This window comes from Chrysemys picta, chromosome 7, assembly GCF_011386835.1.
Source record: "Chrysemys picta bellii isolate R12L10 chromosome 7, ASM1138683v2, whole genome shotgun sequence".
NCBI lineage: Eukaryota > Metazoa > Chordata > Testudines > Emydidae > Chrysemys > Chrysemys picta.
Window position 1 is genome coordinate 17,521,592 of NC_088797.1, and position 20,828 is coordinate 17,542,419.

At 44.3% G+C, this 20,828-nt stretch overlaps 1 protein-coding gene across 2 annotated transcripts; it reads right to left on the reverse strand.

Annotated features, from left to right (window-relative positions):
• Nucleotides 1-529: 529 nt before the first annotated feature.
• Nucleotides 530-14,944, reverse strand: OXTR (oxytocin receptor). 2 transcript variants are annotated; one of them, XM_005288498.4, is made up of 3 exons: nt 14,702-14,944; nt 13,077-14,342; nt 530-2,185 (listed from the first exon to the last, which is right to left on the reverse strand). In XM_005288498.4, exons 2-3 carry the CDS (start codon nt 13,996-13,998, stop codon nt 1,938-1,940), a joined length of 1,170 nt encoding a protein of 389 aa, XP_005288555.1. In that variant the 5' UTR covers nt 13,999-14,342; nt 14,702-14,944; the 3' UTR covers nt 530-1,937. The 2 variants fall into 2 exon arrangements, with proteins under 2 accessions (XP_005288555.1, XP_005288554.1); XM_005288497.4 differs by having other exon boundaries at nt 13,077-14,345.
• Nucleotides 14,945-20,828: the final 5,884 nt, after the last annotated feature.

Consider the following 20,828-nt stretch of genomic DNA (forward strand, 5'->3'; position numbering starts at 1 on the left):
GAGGGACAATTGTACCAGTGCCCCAAGCTCATGGGGGGGCCCTAAAGCATCTATAACTGAGGTGAAATGGGAGCGGGGCAGCACACATGATGTACCGGGGACCCAAGTTACTCTCAACAGGCCTGACTCTACTGAAATCAGTGGAGTGGACCAGCATAAAACAAGAGTAAACAGTGATGAATGAGATCCTGTATTTCTAGCTGTAGCTTTTTGCCATGATCACAATAAAATCATTAAAATAAAAGTACATCCTTTCCTTGGGGAGTGCAGAAAGGGGGCAATCTACACCTTTCTCATTTTCCTTGAGTTTAAATGGATAGAGGATGGAGAAAGTGCAGAACTCCACTGTTCCACTGCTTTAGTGCATGAGAACAAGCTGGGATTTAAGCTTCAAGTTGAACTAATGAGTGGCACGGTGCTTTAAAGTCAGTCCCGAGCTACTATTTTTAAAAAGTGCCTGGAGACCAAAACAAAATCTATAGAACTAAAAGCTGAAAATGGATCAGTTAATGATAATGAAACAGCAAAATTGATAAATATGCAGTATTTATATCCCTTGCAAAAATACAGTCAAATCCCTCCTTCATCTGCAGTCCTAACTCATGCATGATGTCCCATTGATTTTGGAACTACTTGTGTGAGAAAGGACGATGAACGTGAGCAAAGAGTTGCCCACTCAGCCTGGCATGGCTTATCTTGCTGCCATTGAATTCAGCGGGGAAATTCACACTGACTTCACCGGGAACAGGATCATGCCATAACTTTTCCAAAGGGGTACCACAGTGGTGCTAGCTTTATGTTTACGTAATACAATGCTGTACAGGTCATAAATGTTTGGTGCGTTAGTCTAGAAACAAAAGCATTCCATACAATCTAGATATACTTGTATTTTGTGCATGAAGCATTTTTTCCTCCCAGGTTTCCTTCACATGCTTTTTTTTTTTTCTCACTGCTCCCCGCTTTTCTTCAAGTTGAATTTATAAAATTTAATTTACAAAAAAACCCATCTTTTAACAAATACTCCATGCCATAACCAAGATCGCGTGAATTACATGGCAAGAAAATTGTACTGGTGTAATACTTCACGGCCTATGGTAAACCAAAGAATGAAAGTCTGGCCCCACTGAAGTTTTATCATGGACTTTAATGGAGCCAGAAATTCACCCCACGTATTTGCCTTAATTAAAGCTTTTGAACACAATCAGCATACATGTTACTGTACCGGCACCCTGATCTCATAGGCATTTATGCACATCCTTAAACTGAAACATGTGCATGGTCCCTCTGAAGCCAATGGGACTTATTCACATGCTTCAAGCTAATCATGTGCATACATAGTTTCAGGATCAGGGCCAAAATCCTTACTCAGTCAAAACTCGCTTGATGCCAATGGAGCATTATTGCTGAATAAGGACATATTAGAAGGCCTTCAATAAACCTTGAGCCAAACAGAAATCAATGGAACTGCTTCCATGAGTAATACTTTCTTACTTGAGTAAGGACAGCCCAGGTAGCTTTTACTCAGTGCCATCCCTGTGGTGCAACTCCTTAAAGTCAGTGGAGCTGTACCCACTTACACCAGGTTAGAATTTGGCTCATCAGCTTCAGTAAGTCTACTCAGCTTTCATGACAAGCCCCATAGTTATTATTCAGTCGTTATGCAAAACCTCCATTGACTTGAACGAGTGAAGGACTCAGGATCTGAGCCGTTGAATTGAACTCCATTAAGCGATCCATTCCAAACTGTGCTTTTGACTACAGCAGTTCTTTTCTTATTCCTGCCTCAGTTAAATAAAGAATTCAACACACACACACACATATATATACATATATAAATCCCGCCCCACCATATTCTGAATCACAGCTTTTTTACAAATATGTATTAAAGATGGTCAGAGTGAAGTAGTAATGGAGTCCGTGGAGCGCTGGGACAGTTCTCAGGCTGTGGAAGGCTGAGTGAAGCTCTTCTGACTTGAACTCCTGCAACTCAGGACAAATGTGGAGGAGTTGCTTTTTTTGCTGACGCTCAGGTCACATCCTTGCCTCGATTTTAAATAGCGTGTGGAGCAGCAGAGGAACCGGTGTATAAGGTCGTGGAAGAGATGGCCTGTGAAAAGCATGTAGATCCACGGGTTGCAACAGCTGTTTAAACTTGCTAGGAGCATGGCGATGATAAATGGGGATGCTGCAAGGTAGAAAGCATAGCAGGAAAACAACGTGAAAGTGCCATTCAGTGATCTTTAGGCATTGGCAAGAAAACCTGGACATGTCCAGTGAGAAGATATTGTGGCTTTTCATAGAATCATAGAATATTAGGGTTGGAAGAGACCTCAAGAGGTCATCTAGTCCAACCCCCTGCTCAAAGCAGGACTAACACCAACTAAATCATCCCAAGGCTTTGTCAAGCCTGACCTTAAAAACCTCTAAGGATGGAGATTCCACCACCTCCTTAGGTTAACCCATTCCAGTGCTTCACCACCCTCCTAGTGAAATAGTGGCTTTTGGAGATCCTGATCTCAGAATCCACCTACATCCTGGCCTGACTCCCATGTCCCCAGTTGATCAACACACACATTTGTGGGCCCAACTCTCGCTGATTTAATGCTACCATGACAAACCAATGGAATTTCCCCCCAAACCCTTCCATAGTCCAGTACAGAACAAATTACGTCTCTTTAAGCAAAAATAGCTCAATTTCTGCAAGTGGTAAAAAGAAATTGTGAAAAAATATGGGGAAAATAAATCAATTTATGTTTAAGACACATTGTTTTTAAGTCTTCCCCAGGATAGAAGCCATTTTTCCCCATCTCAGTGAATTTCTTGCTCCTTATTTTGTGTTATGCTGGAAAGCTGAGATACCCCACTACTCAGCAGCCTGATGCCCACTTGCCATTGTCTGATTAGGTCATCATTCTAAAGAAGTTGTCATATCAAAGAGATAGCCGCTTCCTTGCTTTTCCATCCGTCTACCTAACTTTTTCCCTACTAGCCAATTTAGAAATGACCAGTCATTGTGTGTGTTCAGGCTGTAGCGTGAAAAGGCCTACATTGCATTTCTAGATCATCAAGGCCATCCGTAGACAGCATTTGCTCACATTCAAGCCACCTAATTAGAGCGAGACTCTTTTAGAATGGGAAGAATCTGTCATTTTGCTTTGACATTTAATTGAACATTTTCATATTCAAAGCTTTGCCATTGGAAATTATGGTTATTTCAAATTTATGTAACAACGTCTAATTGCATAACCATGATTCTTCAATGAACAGTTAAATCAGGGCGGGGGGAGGAGGGGAAGTGGATGCAGGTGGCATTGTACCAGGCCTATATGCATCTGATTGATTGTCAGTATTGCAAGCACACAGAATACATGGCTTTCCATCCCGCAGGTGAGGTTTGTACATTGAAAACACAAGATGCGTGAAGTCTGCCAGTTCAAGAGTGCAGTTTTGGGGCCGGGCAGGGCAGGGCAGGTGGGGGGAGAGAACCCTTTGACAATTATTTTTAAATGGGGTTCACGCATAGGCATGTTGCTATAAGTAACTTATAATGGCTTGCATAATTCGTTGGTCTTCCATCCTAATAATATGCCCATACCAAGAAAGCTGCTGAAACTGAATCAGTGCCAATGGAGGCAGTCAGTGGGTTCGGCTATGAATAGTCTCATTGTTGATCTTGCCCTGCCACTTAATATGGAGCAGCTGACAATGATGATGAGAGTAAAAATGTCAATACACCACTCTTCAGTCTTCCTCAGCATGAATTACAAAGCATGTTTACCAAGATTTGCTGCTACATGGTCAGGGATCAATAAAATCACCAGTCATGGACAGGGGCGCCAGAACAGGGTGGGTCAGCAGGCCATGGCCCCACCACTTTTTACCTGCCTTAAAGGTGAGCGACTGGGGGGAGGGATCATAGAACGAGTGGGGGCTGGGGCCTTGGGGAAGAGGCTGGAGGAGGATGTGGCCTTGGGGGGAGGAGAGCAGTGGGGGTGGGGCCATGGTTCGGGCGCAGTGGCCCCTCCACTTCTAGGGAGCTTCTGGTGTTCCTGGTCACTGAATATCCAGCCAGACAGTCTTCAGGACGTAGCTATAGATTGATCTGGGAGACACTGGATCTGCAAGGAGGCTATATCCCTGTGGGATTTACCTTGAGAAAGATGAGACCCTACTGTGGCTGAAAGTCATTTAACCCTCATGGGGCTTCATCCAACGCCCAGTGAAGTCAATGGAAGTCCTTAGATAAGGACAACAAAGCCCAAGTAGATGATGCGCATGTGCATGAGGGATGAAATCTACCGCCCAGCCCAGGGCCTGAATATGGGACTGCACGGTAATTCAGTCTCCTTGCTCATTCACCCCCTGGCTTCTGTCCTAGATTGACAACAAGGTCGGGGGCAGGCTCCACTTTTTGTAAAGGAAACACCAAACAGAAACAGAGATTTAAAAAAAAAAAAAAAACTAGCTAAAGAGTCACTCTCTGGCAGGTGTTTTTTACTCTGCTTAATAACATTCCACTACCACTGTCTTCACTTTTGAACGGGATTGAACCTAAGTCCAATCAGTTCAACCTTTGATCAGACCTACTGAGCACCCATAGCAACTGCATGCCAAAATCATCAAGCAACAGCTAACTGGCATCTAGCCACACACCTCCCCGCCATCGGGTTGCATCCCAGCTTTAATGTATTCCCTCGGCATGGTACATGGCTCTTTTTGGCTAGATAAAAATGCAACTGTGGGAGGCCTGATCCTTTGAGGAACTGAGCACCATCCACTCCCAATAGTAGAGCTGGTCAAAAGTTTTGGGGAGACGTGTTCTCAAAAAGCTGTTGAAAACCGAGGAGGTTTGGTTTCATTCCAAAGTTTTCACAACTTTTTTTCCATTTCTCCATGGAAAATATTTTAAATGAAAAATTTCATATTGAATTTTTGGTTCCTTTACCCCCTTTTCTCACTTTTTTATTCCCCCCTCCCCCCTTCTTTGTGGAAAAAAGTAAGACAAAGGGAGAAGTGGAGGGGAAACTTTTTTTTCCCCTGTTGGTTACGGGAAGTGGGGGGTGAAATGGGAAATTTTCTCACCATTCTGAACGAAAGAAAATTTGGCGGGGAAAATGTTTAAAATATTTTGTTTCAAATTTTAATCCAAAAATGAAAAGGTTTGTCAGCCATGACATTTTGGCAAGAAATTTCATCATCATAGCAACCCTGTTTTTTAACAAAGAAAAATGTATTGTAAAAAAAAATGTTGACCAGCTCTGCACAGTAGGTATTGAGAGTGCACGGCGCCCTGTGAATATCTTATAAATGAATGAATATACTAAGTGGTAAAAAGGTCCTCTGGCAAATGAATATCCGGAGACCTGAGCTACAAATGCACTTTAGGAAAGGATAGCAGGGCCTTGGTCACAAAACAACAAGGCTGCTTCAGCACATGGAAATCAGTAGCACCGCCTCTGGAAAAACCTTTGGCCAAAAGGCAGTGCCATTTATAGCCACACATGCAAAACTCAAAGGGAAATGAGCTCTCTCCGAGAAAGGCACATGTTGATCAGCAGTAGAGTTCCATTACCTTGGCTAGGCTCTGAGGAAGCTTTGTCAATGAACATGGATTAAAAAAAAAACCCACACATTTCACAACTATCAACATGAGCTGCCACGTAACTTCACCGGATATCTGTTTATAACTGAGATCCTTCTTCTATTTCTTTCTGCCTCAGTAAAAATCAGCCGAAGTTTTTCAGCTTAAAAGAAAAACATTCACAGTGCACCTTTAACCAAGTCATATAAAAGTCTTGCCCTTGTGATGTTGTGTAGAATACCCTCCACTCCAGAAGTGGGTGCATTCTAGTAGGCCTTGATTCAGCAAAGCGCTTAAGCAATGTGCCATAGGCAGGGAAGTGCTTTGGGATCTTTGATGTGAAAGGCAGTACCTACAGGTAAATTATGATTGAGTATCATTAATTATTGACTAGTATGGAGTATTAAAGGTAGCCCAGTATGGATGGGCTTTAGTATCCCAATATTAATGTGCCCACTGCACTGGAGACATGCTCGTAATTCATTCTCATTTCACTCCAGATTAGGAGTGAAAATAATATGTTGATTAGTTTAAAATGAGTGAGTGACGCTGCTGAGGGGAATGTCCCAATATCCTGACAAATATGATGCCATTAGGTGAGTTGCAGCTTCCTATCCATTTACCGATCTTTACAAACATTTACAACTGTTTTCTTTGCTATAAAGATTAGTATGTCAGATATACTGCATCTTAGCTGTAAGGTTTTTCTGTAGGGAAAGAAAGTGATGATGTGTGATTTGAATGACATCCTAAACGGATCCACATGCTGTCTGTTCTGATCTGCCGTGGTATAACGCCCACATACATTTACCCAGACCAATTCCAGCATCAACAAAAGGGAACATCTGCTGCCAGAACAGAAAATGTTCATGTCATGAAAATGGCTGTAAAATTCCAAAGCATTATGAATTGTTTGTACTGGGCAATGTAGGAAAAACTTCTCCACAATGGACTGACAGCAGCTATATGAGCTGGGCCTGTGCTCATACTTCAGACTGAAATAGACAAAGGAGAATTGGGAGGTTTTAATCACCCAGTCAATAAAGCACAGCATTGGGACTCAGGAGACTTGGGTCATATGCCCAGCTCTGCTACTGGACTGCTGAGTGACCTTGGGCAAGTCACTTCACCGCTCCATGCCTCGGTTTCCCCATCTATAAAATGAGGATTATGATATTTGCCTCCTTTCTAAACCACTTTGAGATCTACTGATGAAAAGTGCTGTATAAGAAGTAGGTATTCATTACGATTATTAACTGTAGGGTACAGTCTAGTCAGAGAATGGATGAGACCTCTATGGATCTATTCCATTTCTTATTTCTATTAACTTAGTAGCTCTCCCAAGCTAAGTGGGGCTGGGCCTAGCCAGTACTTAGATGACAGATCTGCATGTATGGCAAGAAATGTTGGTGGGTCTGTAGTTGCCTTGTTCTCTCTCCCTCACAGCTGACCCAGTGCTCCCGCACCTGAGAATGATGTTGAGCAATCAGCAACATGGGTGATGGCACTAAGCTGCTGCTATGGGTCCTGTCTTTCAGGTACAACACAAAACCCTGGCCCATCATATAAGAAGGCAAGTGGCATGAAACAGGCATTTCCTTAAGGGCATGGACCAAGAAGAACCGTGTTGGACCTAGATCAAATCTCCCATACCCAGATCTCCTCCCTGAACAGCGGGGAAATTAAAGTTTTTTCCCCAGCTGTGCCAATTCTCTCTGAAAAGGGCCAGGCTAATCCCCCAAGATCTAAACCCCCCTGAAATGGTGAAAAGTTTCTGGAGCATAAAGTTACTCAGATGTTGAAGTGTTTGCTTACTTTTTACTTCAGCCCCATTTAAACATAGGTTAAGACATAGGACACACCACACAAGCCTATGAAACAAGTTTAAAAATTACACTATATGGTGTAACCACAAGAGATTAAAACGGATGAATATTTTAAACATACACATAACTGCTTTTGGGAATTCCCTGACAAATATTTCTAGCCAGTGGGATTCCCAGGAGGAAGATGCAACCATGAAAAAGGACTTGAAGCTGCGGTCTGAGTAGATCGGGGTGTCATAACACTAGGTAAGGCAAATCACAGAAAAATATAGCAAGGAGGGGAGCGCATGCTCCCATGCTGTGAAGTTAGTAAATAATATGAGTCAGGCAACATATGTATGTATGTGTGGGGAGGTGTATTTCGAGAACATCCTTATTTCACTTCTTTTTTTAAATGAAGTCAATAGGACTCCTCATATGTGGATAGTATCAAAGGGGTAGCCGTGTTAGTCTGGATCTGTAAAAGCAGCAAAGAGTCCTGTGGCACCTTATAGACTAACAGACGTATTGGAGCATGAGCTTTCGTGGGTGAATACCCATGCATCCGAAGAAGTGGGCATTCACCCACAAAAACTCATGCTCCTATACGTCTGTTAGTCTATAAGGTGCCACAGGACTTTTTGCTGCTTTTACATATGTGGATAGTTTCTCAGGTACCTAAATTGCAGGATCAGGCCTCAAATTAGTAATGTGTTAAACTAGCAAAGGACCTTTTAAATTCTTTCTTTAGGGCCCAGTCTTTTATTCCTTACACACTCCAAACTTCCACATCATAGGGAGTTGGGTCTGTTCAAGTGACGCAGGCTCAGGCCTCTTTTAAGCCCCATGACAAATGCAATAAGACACAATGCAAAGCACACACAGTAAAGCATAGCACGCACAGCCGTTGCAGAGGAACCAAACAGATTGCTTTGATATTGGGGTCATTCATTCCTATTTACTCTGTTGAATTATCAGCAAGGTACTGGAGGGAAGAGTGTTGTTTGTTTAATTCAGTGTAAACGGAACTCAGCTGAGTTAGCGACAGAGACCCCCCCCCCCGAAAAGTAAAAGAAAATTCTAAACTCTTGCCTTAGATTGTAAACTCCTTGGGGCAGGGACTCTCTTTTTTCTGTGTTTATATAGTGCCTTGCACAATGGGGTCCTGGTCCATGACTGGGGCTCCAAGGCGCTAACGCAACACATATAATTAATAATAATAATAATTGATAAAGTATTTAGCCTAGTTTACATAGGAGAACTGCTCCATGATAAAAGGAAAATCTGACTTCAGAGGAAAAGGTTCTCCAACTTCCCTCTGGAGTACAAAGGCAGAGATTTTGACCCTGTGCGTGATAGCTGGATCTTATTTATCAAGAACATGCAATTAACAACCACTGGACAAGTTTCTAAACAAAGTAGTCCGGTCACGTCCTACAGGTGGCAATATAACTCCATACGCGGCAGCCTGCTCATTGCAATAGGTTTCAGCATCATGCAAAATGACACAGAAATGTTTTGCTTCCATGAAAAAATTAAAAGTACGCTTCCCCTTTCATAGAGAGGCATCAAGGGGAAACACTAGAAGGTGACAGTGACTAGCTTACAACAATTTAGAGTAACATTGCATACTCCCTCACTGTTTAGATACGGTGCAAACACACTCAGAGAAGCAGTTGAGGATTTTTTCCTCTTCCAAGACCAATAACTCATTATCTGTTTGATAATTTCTCAGACAGACTTTTCAAACACTGCAAGTTTTGGAGCCCTGGAGTCAATTTGTAGGGGGACAATTTAGGACTAATTTGGAAAACATTTGACATTCATTTGTTTGTGGCCCTTTCCAGATCCCATGTTGAAGGCTTTCCACATGGTGGCTGACAAACATTTTGTTCATTAAGAAACAGCGCATCATGCAGCCTTTTTAAACATGTTTCCTTCCCCCCAACATCTGGCCCCTTAATAATTGTGTGTTCAAGCAGAGGGCTTTGTTTGCTGTTTATTGACTTCTGCAATTTGCATACATCATGTAAACCTTGCCAGTTATTTGTGACGCATTCCCTTTCTTTTACTTATGCCCAAGAAAACCAGGGGCATTGTGCAATGGCACACAGTTCAGTTACGTTTCGATTGATTGTTACACTTCTTTGCACACGTCTCTTGAATCCTTCCTTCCAATGAGATACACTCCTTTGCGCAAAGAAACAGAAATCCAGAAAACAGTGCACACCCACACAAAACTGCAGAGACAAAACATATGACGAAACAGACACCGAACCCTTTGGAGCCTAATTCATTCTCAAAGAGATATCAGCTAGAACAGGGATCGGCAGCCTTTGGTTTGTTTACTTGCAGCATCCGCAGGTTCGGCCCATCACAGCTCCCACTGGCCACGGTTCGCTGTTCCAGGCCAATGGGGGCTGCGAGAAGCAGCCTGGGCCGAGAGACGTGATGGCTGCCACTTCCCGCAGCTCCCATTGGCCTGGAACGGCAAACCACAGCCAGTGGGAGCTGTGATCAGCCGAACCTGGGGACGCTGAAGGTAAACAAACCGTCCCGGCCTGCCAGCGGATTTCCCTGATGGGCCGCGTGCCAAAGGTTGCCGATCCCTGAGCTAGAATCTGGATAATTTCCAAAGACCTGGGGGAAACCACTAGTGGGCACTATGCGAGGGAGCAGGTAGATTTTTTGAATCAGTTGGAGGTGAGCATGTGTTGGGTTTGCTGAGTCTGTCTCACCCCACCTCCATCACCTGGTGAAAGCCTTACCTCTACTTTCCACTCCTGCTATGCCCCCCCCCCATTCCCCTTTGCTGACTTTCCAAACTGCTCTATCTGATTTAGAAGCAGCAGTAGCAGGGGAAAGGGGCATGAATCAGGAGCCAAGACTAGTGGCTGAGAAGTACCCCAAAAGGTTTTCTACAGAAAGACAGCACCAGCACTGCAGCAAAGTAGGTTGGAAGCATGAGGCACTCTACCCACCCAGCAGTGCTGTTTCAACTGCTGGGACTTGGCAGAGAGTTCAGAGGGGTCTTATTTTGTTTAAGGGAGAAAGCAGAGTGAAAAGGGAGGCAGAGTGCTTGCTTAGTGGTGGAAACTTTATATCCACTGGGTTCAAAGGGTTATAGTATCCCAGACTGCTAGGTAACAAATCAGTTATGCGTGCTGGGTGCTGTGTCCCCCTTGAGTTACTGCCCCTCATCAAGGGTAAGAGCCTACTACTGCTGCTAGCTAAAGGAGTTAGTCCTTTAGCTCAAGTGGTGGAAACGTGAGCTTTGGAGAAGGAAGTCAAAGGTGCAATTCACACTATTGACCCTGCTAAGTGTTACTACCATTCACTGTTCCTAATATAACTCACAAGAGGTTTTCCTTCTGTGCAAATAGATCCTATTATATACTGGATGCTCTTGCTAAAATAACATCCTTTGCTGTAGACAAAACACCTGGCTCCCAAGCCCGATGTGTGAATAACCAGGCTGAGTTATTAACATGCTCTGCCTTCGAAGTCTGCTTCTTCTTAGGTAAAGCACCAAAGTACCGATCATTTGACAGAGTAAATGAGAACGAGTGGCACAACCATGCAGGCCCGGAAAGCAATATGTAAGCAATCATCGGTTCTGAATCTACAATTCTATCCTGTTCTGAAAGGGAGTTCAACAGCGCGACAGAGAGTTATGTTTGCGAGGGCATCATTAGCAAGCCCTTCTTAGCAGATGTTTAAAATAAAATGAAAGGAAATAAGGACCCTTCTTATCCCATTAGACATCTACAAAGCAGATGCAATTACTAGTGTGAACAACCAAGACAAATGTGGTGAGCAGCTGGCCAGGACAAAGTTCCCATGGGATACTCCCTCCACCAGCAACAAGGAGAGCAGAGAGAAGACTAAAGAACCGCAGATATATACATTGAGGCACAGCCTGTTTCAGATTTACTGGGGACATGTAAAAATCTCCCATGGGGGGGGTTCAGTTTTTACACACACTAATTTATCATTGAAAGGAGTTTGCCCGAAGGAGGGAGAGGAGCATCTTGTGGGAAGGCAGGAGCTGCATTGCCCTATGGGCAGCTGTGAATCAGCCGCTGAGGAGCAGGTGGTCTCCAGTAGCATTAGTGTGTCCACTTAGCAGTTATTTTTCCCTCATGTTTATTTTACACCCCCAAACCACGCAAAGGTGCTAGCCCTCAGCGAGGGCTCTGGCCAGGCCAAGTTTCTGTTGATCTGTTTAAAAACTGCTGTTCCCAAGATATATTTTTTTCACTCTCCCCTACCTCAAAAAAAGGACTGAAAGGATTTTCCTCAAACTTTCCGACTCCAATTCAGAGCACAGAGTGAGAATAGAAAGGGGAAATAGAAAGCCCAAAGGGGAAGTGCTTTCGAAAGTACTGGGAAAATAGGGAGTTGAAATGGATTTTACTGCCTGTTATCAGCCTTAGCTACTGCAGCGTTCTTGTATGTAAAATGGCACTTCGCCCTTTGAAAAATGTTTTCTTTCCAACTAGCTAATAAATCACTGGAACATTAAGGGAAACGTGCTACCTACAGCCAGCATCAAAGAGCATTGCAGTGAGTGTAGAGAATGGAGAGAAGAGAGAAAGGGAGCGGAGGGAAGAAAGGGAGGAAGGAAAGCAAAAAAGAACAGAGTAAAGAGGAGAGGAGAGGAGAGAGAAGAAAGGGGCATTGAAAGGGAAGAGAAGATGCTGGGGAATGTGAGAATGAGATATCAAACCAGCTGGTTTCAGGGTTTCTCACCCCCAATTCTCCTGCCACTGAGAGCGGATGCTCTGTGCTGTTGATACATTTAACATTAGTCATGGCCAGTACCTGATATTTTTAAAAACCCAGCAGTCGGAAGTATATGCCTGCAAAGCACTGCAGAAAATTACTGGGGAAGCCATCTCTGGGCATTATTATTAATGAAGCTTGACTCCTGTAAATGACCTTGAATTTACACTATGAAGAAGGTGCCCAGTACAGGTGAGCTGGGGACGAATATTCTGTTTTGCAGCAAATTCCGAGGTTTGTATGTTTGTTCCACATTGGAATGACAACCAAACCTCTCAAACTTTTTGTTTGCAAAAACAGATTTGTGTTGGAACATCCGGCTTTGCACTGAAACCAGAGCTTTTCTGTTTAGGAAGGGGGAGTGGTGGTTAAGGCCCTGGCTTAAGGTGTGGCAGACCTACTTTCAAGTCTCCAGAAAGGTTCCACGGGCCTAGCCAGGAGGGCTCCCCAGGACCCCAGCCTGGCTCCCTGACACACCCAACCCTGCAGGGTGCCATTTCAGCAGACATGCTCAAGCTGCTATTGCTATGCGGTGCTGACAGACAAAAGAGGGAAGTGCACATTGTGTGCAAATGAGAATTGCCTTGGCAAACAGGGAGGGAAACTGTTTTCCAGGTTTCAGTTCAAGACCCCGAGGGGCTGATTCTGGTTCCTTATCCCCCAGAAAACCAGGAGTGACTCCAATGAAGTGTCAAAACTGCATGCCTTGGATCAGATGCAAGTCATCAGTCTCTCTCCTTTCAGCACCCGAATGAGCCTTGATTCAGACTGAAATCTCTCTACCACCCCCATCACATCTGGAATGGTTGTTTTGCAGCCAACTGATGTGTTAATTATTAGTCACCAACACTAACGATTACATGCAAATATATATTTTCTATATATGAAATGAGGGAGAACTTTACCTTCTTTGGGAGCATTCTTGTCCCACACAGACCACATCTGCACAAAGAAAAAAGGAGTCCAGCACACTACGAAAGCTAAGACTATGACGAAGGTCATTTTGACTGTCCGGATCTTGGCTTTAGAAATTAGCTTGATGCTGCTGACCCTGGAGAGGCCCGCACCGCTGGAGGACAGGTTCATGTTGTTCTCATGGGCTGTTTTTAGCTTCACGTTCTGCCAGATTTTGAAGCTGATCAAGCCATAGCAGACGCTCAGCATCAGCACAGGGATAATGTAAACAGTCAGGGTTATCCAGGTGATATATGCTTTGGCTCCCCAGGGCTGGATGAAATCTGCCCAGCAGTCATACACCCCATTGCCCACGTCCCGAAGGGAAAATATGTTGATCTGGGGGATGCTGACCAGCAGGCATAGCAGCCAGGTGAGGAGGACAGATACCCGGTCAGACCTCCTGTGCAATGACCTCAGGGGCTGACAGATGGCCAGGCACCGGTCGAAGGACATCAGCAGGAGCATATAGGTGGAAGCAAACATCCCCACCACCTGCAGGTACTTGACCAGCCGGCAGAGGAAATCTGGCCCATAGAACCTGAAGGTGATGTCCCAGATGAGTTGGGGCAGAACCTGGAAAATGGCCACCACTAGGTCAGCGATGCTCAGGTGCTTCATGAAATAGTACATGCGGGAGTGCTTGTGCCGGGTGGTGTGGATGGCCAGCAGCACGCACAGGTTGCCCGTCAGAGCGAGGAAGAGGATGAGGCAGAGCACCGTCACCTCCACCTTGGCCATGTCCTCATTCCTCTTCAGGGGATCAGTGGTGCTGTTGACCCCATAAGTCCGGTTCTCAAGGCTCAGGCTGGAGTTGATCAGTGAGCCGTTGATAGTCCACAGGTCGTTCCCTTCCAGGGACAACTTCTCCATGGCCAGCCCCTTCCCATGCAGCACTTTGCACCAACAAGGGTTTCGGTGTGGGTCTCCTGTGCAGTGTCTCCCCTTTACAACCTCCCCTTGCAGGAGACCTAATGGTTTTCAGCTCTTCTCTCCTGCCTCTGGAACTCCCTTTCCCCCTGTTTCTTTTCTCTTCTCTTCCCAAGTTTTGATTCCTTTCCCTCTCTGTTGGTTTCAGTAGTGGTGACCGCTGGCCTGGGAGCTTGTCCTCTCTTCCTTCCAGATGAGCCAAGGGGAGCCAATCTCAGTCCTCCTGAGGCAGAGATAGTCCTAGCATCCAAATCCACCTCATCCCCTCCGAAGGCACTTGGCGTGTCCTCCTCAAACAGAAACAAAGCAAGGGAGGGAGCATTACAGCAAACCAACGTCACTGTCCCATCTCAGTAGCAATGTCTCTCCCTCCCCATCCCGTTCAGAGTTACTGCAGGGCCTTCCCAGAGCATTGCTTTTTTCCTACTGAAATCTACATGTCAAGAACCTCTCAATCATTTTCCCCTCATTCACTTCATAGCAACAACCAGCCAGGAGGGTCAGACAAGGAATCATTGGATTTCCCTCTCCCACTTGCAGTGAGTTTTTCCATCTTCATCTGAAAAAGCCACAAGCAGAGCTGGGGACGTAGACCAATCAAAATACTGCTAACATAACAGATCAAAATTAAAAGGTGCTTTCTTACCTTCCTCCGCTCCCTCCGTTGGCAGCTCCCAGCTTTCCTTCTTGAAGTTGCTGTTTTCTGCTTAAAACACAAGACCAAGGAGTTGCATGCTCAGAAGAGCTCAGGTGAGAATCCCCCACTGCCAGACTGCCTGGCTGCTTCACAACTTTGCTCTCAAATGAATCCAGGAGGCGAGAAAGCGGGGAAGCGGGGGAGGAGGAAAGGAGACTGGAGTCAGCCCTTCAAGAGTCACTCATCATGGATAAAATATGCCGCTGCTGAGGTATCTACATACTGTACAATTGCTGCATTTATATTTCTATCCCCTAGGTGGCGAAAGAGGCCACCGCTTCACCTGCTCATCTAAAGAATAGCTTAAAGAATTAGGATCTGGGTGCTGACGTCAGTTACACTGGCATAAATCTGGAGTAACTGCTCAGGGTGTTAGTCTGGATTTACAATGGGGGTAACAAAGGCATTAAAGGAAATATTAACATTTCCCTCTTTAGTTATAGTTGCTCTGTCTTGTGCTACATTTTAATCTGTTACAAACTAAGGTTATTTCCTCAGGAAAATATTTTATTATTTTCCACTCCCCGGTCCCCCCAGGTGTATTTAATTGTTTAGCACAGGGGAACACATCAGAATGTATCATACCTGGGCACACCGTCTTCCAAATAAGTGGGTAAAAACAGTTTTGAGTGAATGATCAACTAAAATAATGAATAACATTGGCCGTAACATTTTCCCTGTTATGCAGAGCCCTGGACTGATTGATCCTCACAGCAGCACCTCTGTGACAAAGGTAAATAGAATAGGCTTGAATAGAGACAGGGAATGGCTGAGCCATTACAAACATTGAATCTATCTCCCCATGTAAGTATTCTCACACTTCTTATCAAACTGTCTGTACTGGGCTATCTTGATTATCACTTCAAAAGTTTTTTCTCTTACTTAATTGGCCCCTTAGAGTTGGTAAGATAACTCCCACCTTTTCATGCTCTCTGTATGTGTATATATATCTCCTCAATATATGTTCCAATCTATGACAGGTTTCAGAGTAGCAGCCGTGTTAGTCTGTATCCGCAAAAAGAACAGGAGTACTTGTGGCACCTTAGAGACTAACAAATTTATTAGCGCATAAGCTTTCGTGGACTACAGCCCACTTCTTCGGATGCATATAGAATGGAACATATATTGAGGAGATATATATACACACATACAGAGAGCATAAACAGGTGGGAGTTGTCTTACCAACTCTGAGAGGCCAATTAAGTAAGAGAAAAAAAACTTTTGAAGTGATAATCAAGCTAGCCCAATACAGACAGGTTGATAAGAAGTGTGAGAATACTTTCAAGGGGAGATAGATTCAATGTTTGTAATGGCTCAGCCATTCCCAGTCCTTATTCAATCCTTTGTTGATTGTGTCTAGTTTGCATATCAATTCCAGCTCAGCAGTCTCTCGTTGGAGTCTGTTTCTGAAGTTTTTCTGTTGTAATATAGCCACCCGCAGGTCTGTCACTGAATGACCAGACAGGTTAAAGTGTTCTCCCACTGGTTTTTGAGTATTATGATTCCTGATGTCAGATTTGTGTCCATTAATTCTTTTGCGTAGAGACTTTCCGGTTTGGCCAATGTACGTGGCAGAGGGGCATTGCTGGCACATGATGGCATATATCACATTGGTAGATGTGCAGGTGAACGAGCCCCTGATGGTATGGCTGATGTGATTAGGTCCTATGATGATGTCACTTGAATAGATATGTGGACAGAGTTGGCATCGGGGTTTGTTACAAGGATAGGTTCCTGGGTTAGTGGTTTTGTTCAGTGATGTGTGGTTGCTGGTGAGTATTTGCTTTAGGTTGGGGGGTTGTCTGTAAGCGAGGACAGGTCTGTCTCCCAAGATCTGTGAGAGTAAAGGATCATCTTTCAGGATAGGTTGTAGATCTCTGATGATGCGCTGGAGAGGTTTTAGTTGGGGGCTGAAGGTGACAGCTAGTGGTGTTCTGTTATTATCTTTGTTGGGCCTGTCTTGTAGGAGGTGACTTCTGGGTACTCATCTGGCTCTGTCAATCTGTTTTTTCACTTCAGCAGGTGGGTATTGTAGTTTTAAGAATGCTTGATAGAGATCTTGTAGGTGCTTGTCTCTATCTGAGGAATATCTATTCAAGTGACATCATCATAGGACCTAATCACATCAGCCAACCATCAGGGGCTCGTTCACCTGCACATCTACCAATGTGATATATGCCATCATGTGCCAGCAATGCCATGTCATGTACATTGGCCAAACCGGAAAGTCTCTACGCAAAAGAATTAATGGACACAAATCTGACATCAGGAATCATAATACTCAAAAACCAGTGGGAGAACACTTTAACCTGTCTGGTCATTCAGTGACAGACCTGCGGGTGGCTATATTATAACAGAAAAACTTCAAAAACAGACTCCAACGAGAGACTGCTGAGCTGGAATTGATATGCAAACTAGACACAATCAACAAAGGATTGAATAAGGACTGGGAATGGCTGAGCCATTACAAACATTGAATCTATCTCCCCTTGTAAGTATTCTCACACTTCTTATCAACCTGTCTGTACTGGGCTAGCTTGATTATCACTTCAAAAGTTTTTTTTCTCTTACTTAATTGGCCTCTCAGAGTTGGTAAGACAACTCCCACCTGTTCATGCTCTCTGTATGTGTGTATATATATCTCCTCAATATATGTTCCATTCTATATGCATCCGAAGAAGTGGGCTGTAGTCCACGAAAGCTTATGCTCTAATAAATTTGTTAGTCTCTAAGGTGCCACAAGTACTCCTGTTCTTGTTCCATTCTATGCATCCGAAGAAGTGGGCTGTAGCCCACGAAAGCTTATGCTCAAATAAATTTGTTAGTCTCTAAGGTGCCACAAGTACTCCTGTTCTTTTTATAGGTAAATCACGTTCTCCTCCTTTTACAGATATGTAAATAGCATCCATGCACCAGAGTTGCCCCAAAAAAACAACACTACAGGTTAAACACAAGTCAGCTGCAGTGTGTAACTTTATTTATCTGCTTTAAACTTTTTGTTTCAAATGATGCCTTGAATGTTTTTGTTGCTTTACTCTTGTTTCGGTCTCTGGCTGTCTTTGTTAACTGGGCGTCAGAATTGCTCCCCAGACTCCGGATGGCTGGCAACAGCGAAAAGCATATGGGGAAACTGGAAGTGAAGCGATGTTGTTTTCTTGAAGTAAAAAATTAGGGTTGTGGTGAAACCTTTGAGAAGCACCCCATCTGTTACCACAGGCTGGAGCTGTAGATTAATTATTCTCTTTTGTGTTGATAATCAGACAACATAAATGAATGTCAAACACTAATGAAACATGCATTTCATAACTACACTGTTTACTGAATATGGGGCTAGAGGGTACACTACAGCTCTGGGGGATTTATAGTTGGTTTAGAAGCAGATTGCAGTTCAGCTCCCAGAACGGCTGTTTGTGGATCTCTTTCATTTACTCTGATCTGCAATCACAAGAGGTAGAGACCAAGTTTAAACCTGGAACTCAGGCCTGGACTATTTGACAATGTATTTAAAAAAATCAAAGACTGGGACCCTTCCGAGCAAGACTTTTAGAGTAATAACTTGCTGCTACAAAATAAGAAAGAACACTTTCTTTTTCAATGTCTGCTGGCATCACCACTGTTAACTTCCGTCTCAATATGAATATTTCACAGAATGGAGGGTTTTTTCCTCCAGCAAATTCGGGCCAGATTTTTAAAGATATTTAGCTACTCAGGTGCTTCTGAAACTCCCACTAGATTCTTATCTGCATCTTTAGGCACCTAAATACCTTTAAAATCTGTCCCTTAGGCCCAAATCCTCCAAGATATGTATGAATCTCACTCCCTTTGCTGATCTGGAGTTTGTAAAAAGCTATCTAAGATGTTCTTTTGCTCAAAGTGAATGTTAATGACACTCGTTCACAGTTTCTTGCTAAACTCATCTAGACACTCATTTCTGCTAAATTCTATAGCCTCTTCCCTCCAATCACTGTTCATTACACTGAATACTCATTCCACAGGATTGCTTTTTCCTGATAAAAACATAGCAATTTCTATTTAGAATACACTTGGAATAAACATTTTGTAGTTATCTTACAAAGAAAATGTGTTGGGGGCCTTTAAGTCCATGAGAGATGTAGAAATTCTAAGTGGGCTAGTACTTTGGCATGCTTTTCCCTTATGTTCTTCCTCCTTATGCAATAATCTCTCTGGTATCATTGAAGAGAGTGTTGTGAGAACCATGCACAATGCTTTTTTCACTGTTCTTCCTTTTTCAGGAGAGTTTTGCAAAGAAGAAGTGACATTGGATGAAATCTTGAAGTCAATGGGACCTTTGCCATTGACTTCAGTGGGTCCAGGATTTCATCACGTGTTTTGCTGCTTTAGCATTATTGCAAGATATAGAATGCTGGCACTCATTGGCTGGTGATGGGGACGTGGGTCATGGATGGGATGAGCTCCATGGAGCTGCTCCTCCTCCTCCCATAAATGTGGGTGGATCCAGGTTTCTTCCTCCCCAAGGTGCTAACCAGCATATCTGAGCCAACCAGGTGTAGATCTGACACAAATTACTTTTACCCGGAACCAGACTGTGACTGAGTCTGCTCCTGGGGCACTGTAATGACATGGTGCCGTGCCCCTCACACAGGGCTGGTGGCAAAGCCACATGCTAGCTCTATACACTAGGAGCCCAGATTCTATGGTGATGAGGATCATATAAGTGAGATAAATTAATATTTAGATACACAGGAGCAGAGTCTGATGCCGAGTACCCCCCATGATAATGGAGGCAACAGAGACACTCAAGATTTACATCCACGTACCTGAGATTAGGATCTGGCCCCCACAAACATGCTTTGGGATTCTCCAGGATATACACATGTAAGCAGCTGTGATTAATGGAGGGAACAGCTCGAAGAGAAAACTGTGTTTAAAAGTCATTAAGTGACCAAATGACGGATGTTACCTACAAGCCAATAAAAGATAATGCGCTGATCACAGAGGTAATGGGCTCAGGCCTCCCTAGTACAAAATCTAAGAACACTTATATAAATCCAAACTGCAATCAGCTGATGGGCTGGAATTAGACAAGAACAACTGGGAAGATTCATAAAGGGAACCAGATGGGGAGCTCACAGAAGGAACCAGAAGTGCTAACTTTCTCATTTCCCTGGGGGTGCTCAACCCCCGCTCCGGCCCAGGCGCCACCCCCACTCCACCCCCTTCCCCCAAGGTCCCACCCCCACCCTGCCTCTTCCCACCCTGTTTTGCTCCACCTCTTCCTGCCCCCACTCCTCCCTCTCCCCCCACCCAGCACCTCCTGCATGCTGCTGAACAGCTGATCACCAGCAGGTGGGAGAAGCTGGGGGGAGGGGGAGGAGCTGATCGGTGGGGCTGCTGGTAGGTACTGAGCACCCACTATTTTTTTTCCATGGGTGCTCCAACCACGGAGTCAGCGCCTATGCAAGGAATATGTTAAAGACGATTCCACAAAGGGTGGAGGCGCATAAAACAAAAACAAACCAACTTCACCTCTAGCTAACTGGGGAAAGGAAGAAACTGCTTCAGTGGGCAGATAATTAATCCACTCAGTGATTTCTGACTCTGAAGCAGCTGGTACTGGCCACAGCCCTGGACAGGATACTGTACCAGATGGACCCCCAGATTGGGTAATGCCTATGCTCCTAACATCCAGTGGCTCTTTGTGCTAGGCACTGTACAAAGCTATAGCAAGGTAGAGTCCTTGTCCTGAGTAGCTTATTCTCTAAGTATATAACACATAAAGGTGGGAGGGGAAACCGAGGCACAGAGAAAGGCTGTGACTTCCCTAAGGTCACATAGCGGCAGTGCCAGGAACAAAACCCAGGTCTGTTGAGGCCCAGTCCAGTGTCCTATCCATTGGAAGACACTACCTCTCAGGCTGTGATGGACACACATTATTTATAAATGTCAAAACAAATAAAGTATCCCCTTGATGGAAAGACTGACATGAATCTAATCTCAGAGCAGTAATACAGGAAAGTTTCAGGATGGAATGAAGCACTGCTACTTATTAAATCCAGCCAGCACCCATGCTAGCACCTGGATTGCGTGTTTCTCC

Excerpts from the sequence above, each read along its gene's own strand:
- OXTR (XM_005288498.4), bottom strand. The coding sequence starts at position 13,998 with ATGGAGAAGTTGTCCCTGGAAGGGAACGACCTGTGGACTATCAACGGC. Across the intron at positions 2,186-13,076 it reads CAAGAATGCTCCCAAAGAAG|CATCCCCATTTATCATCGCC; the intron begins GTAAAGTTCTCC and ends TCTACCTTGCAG.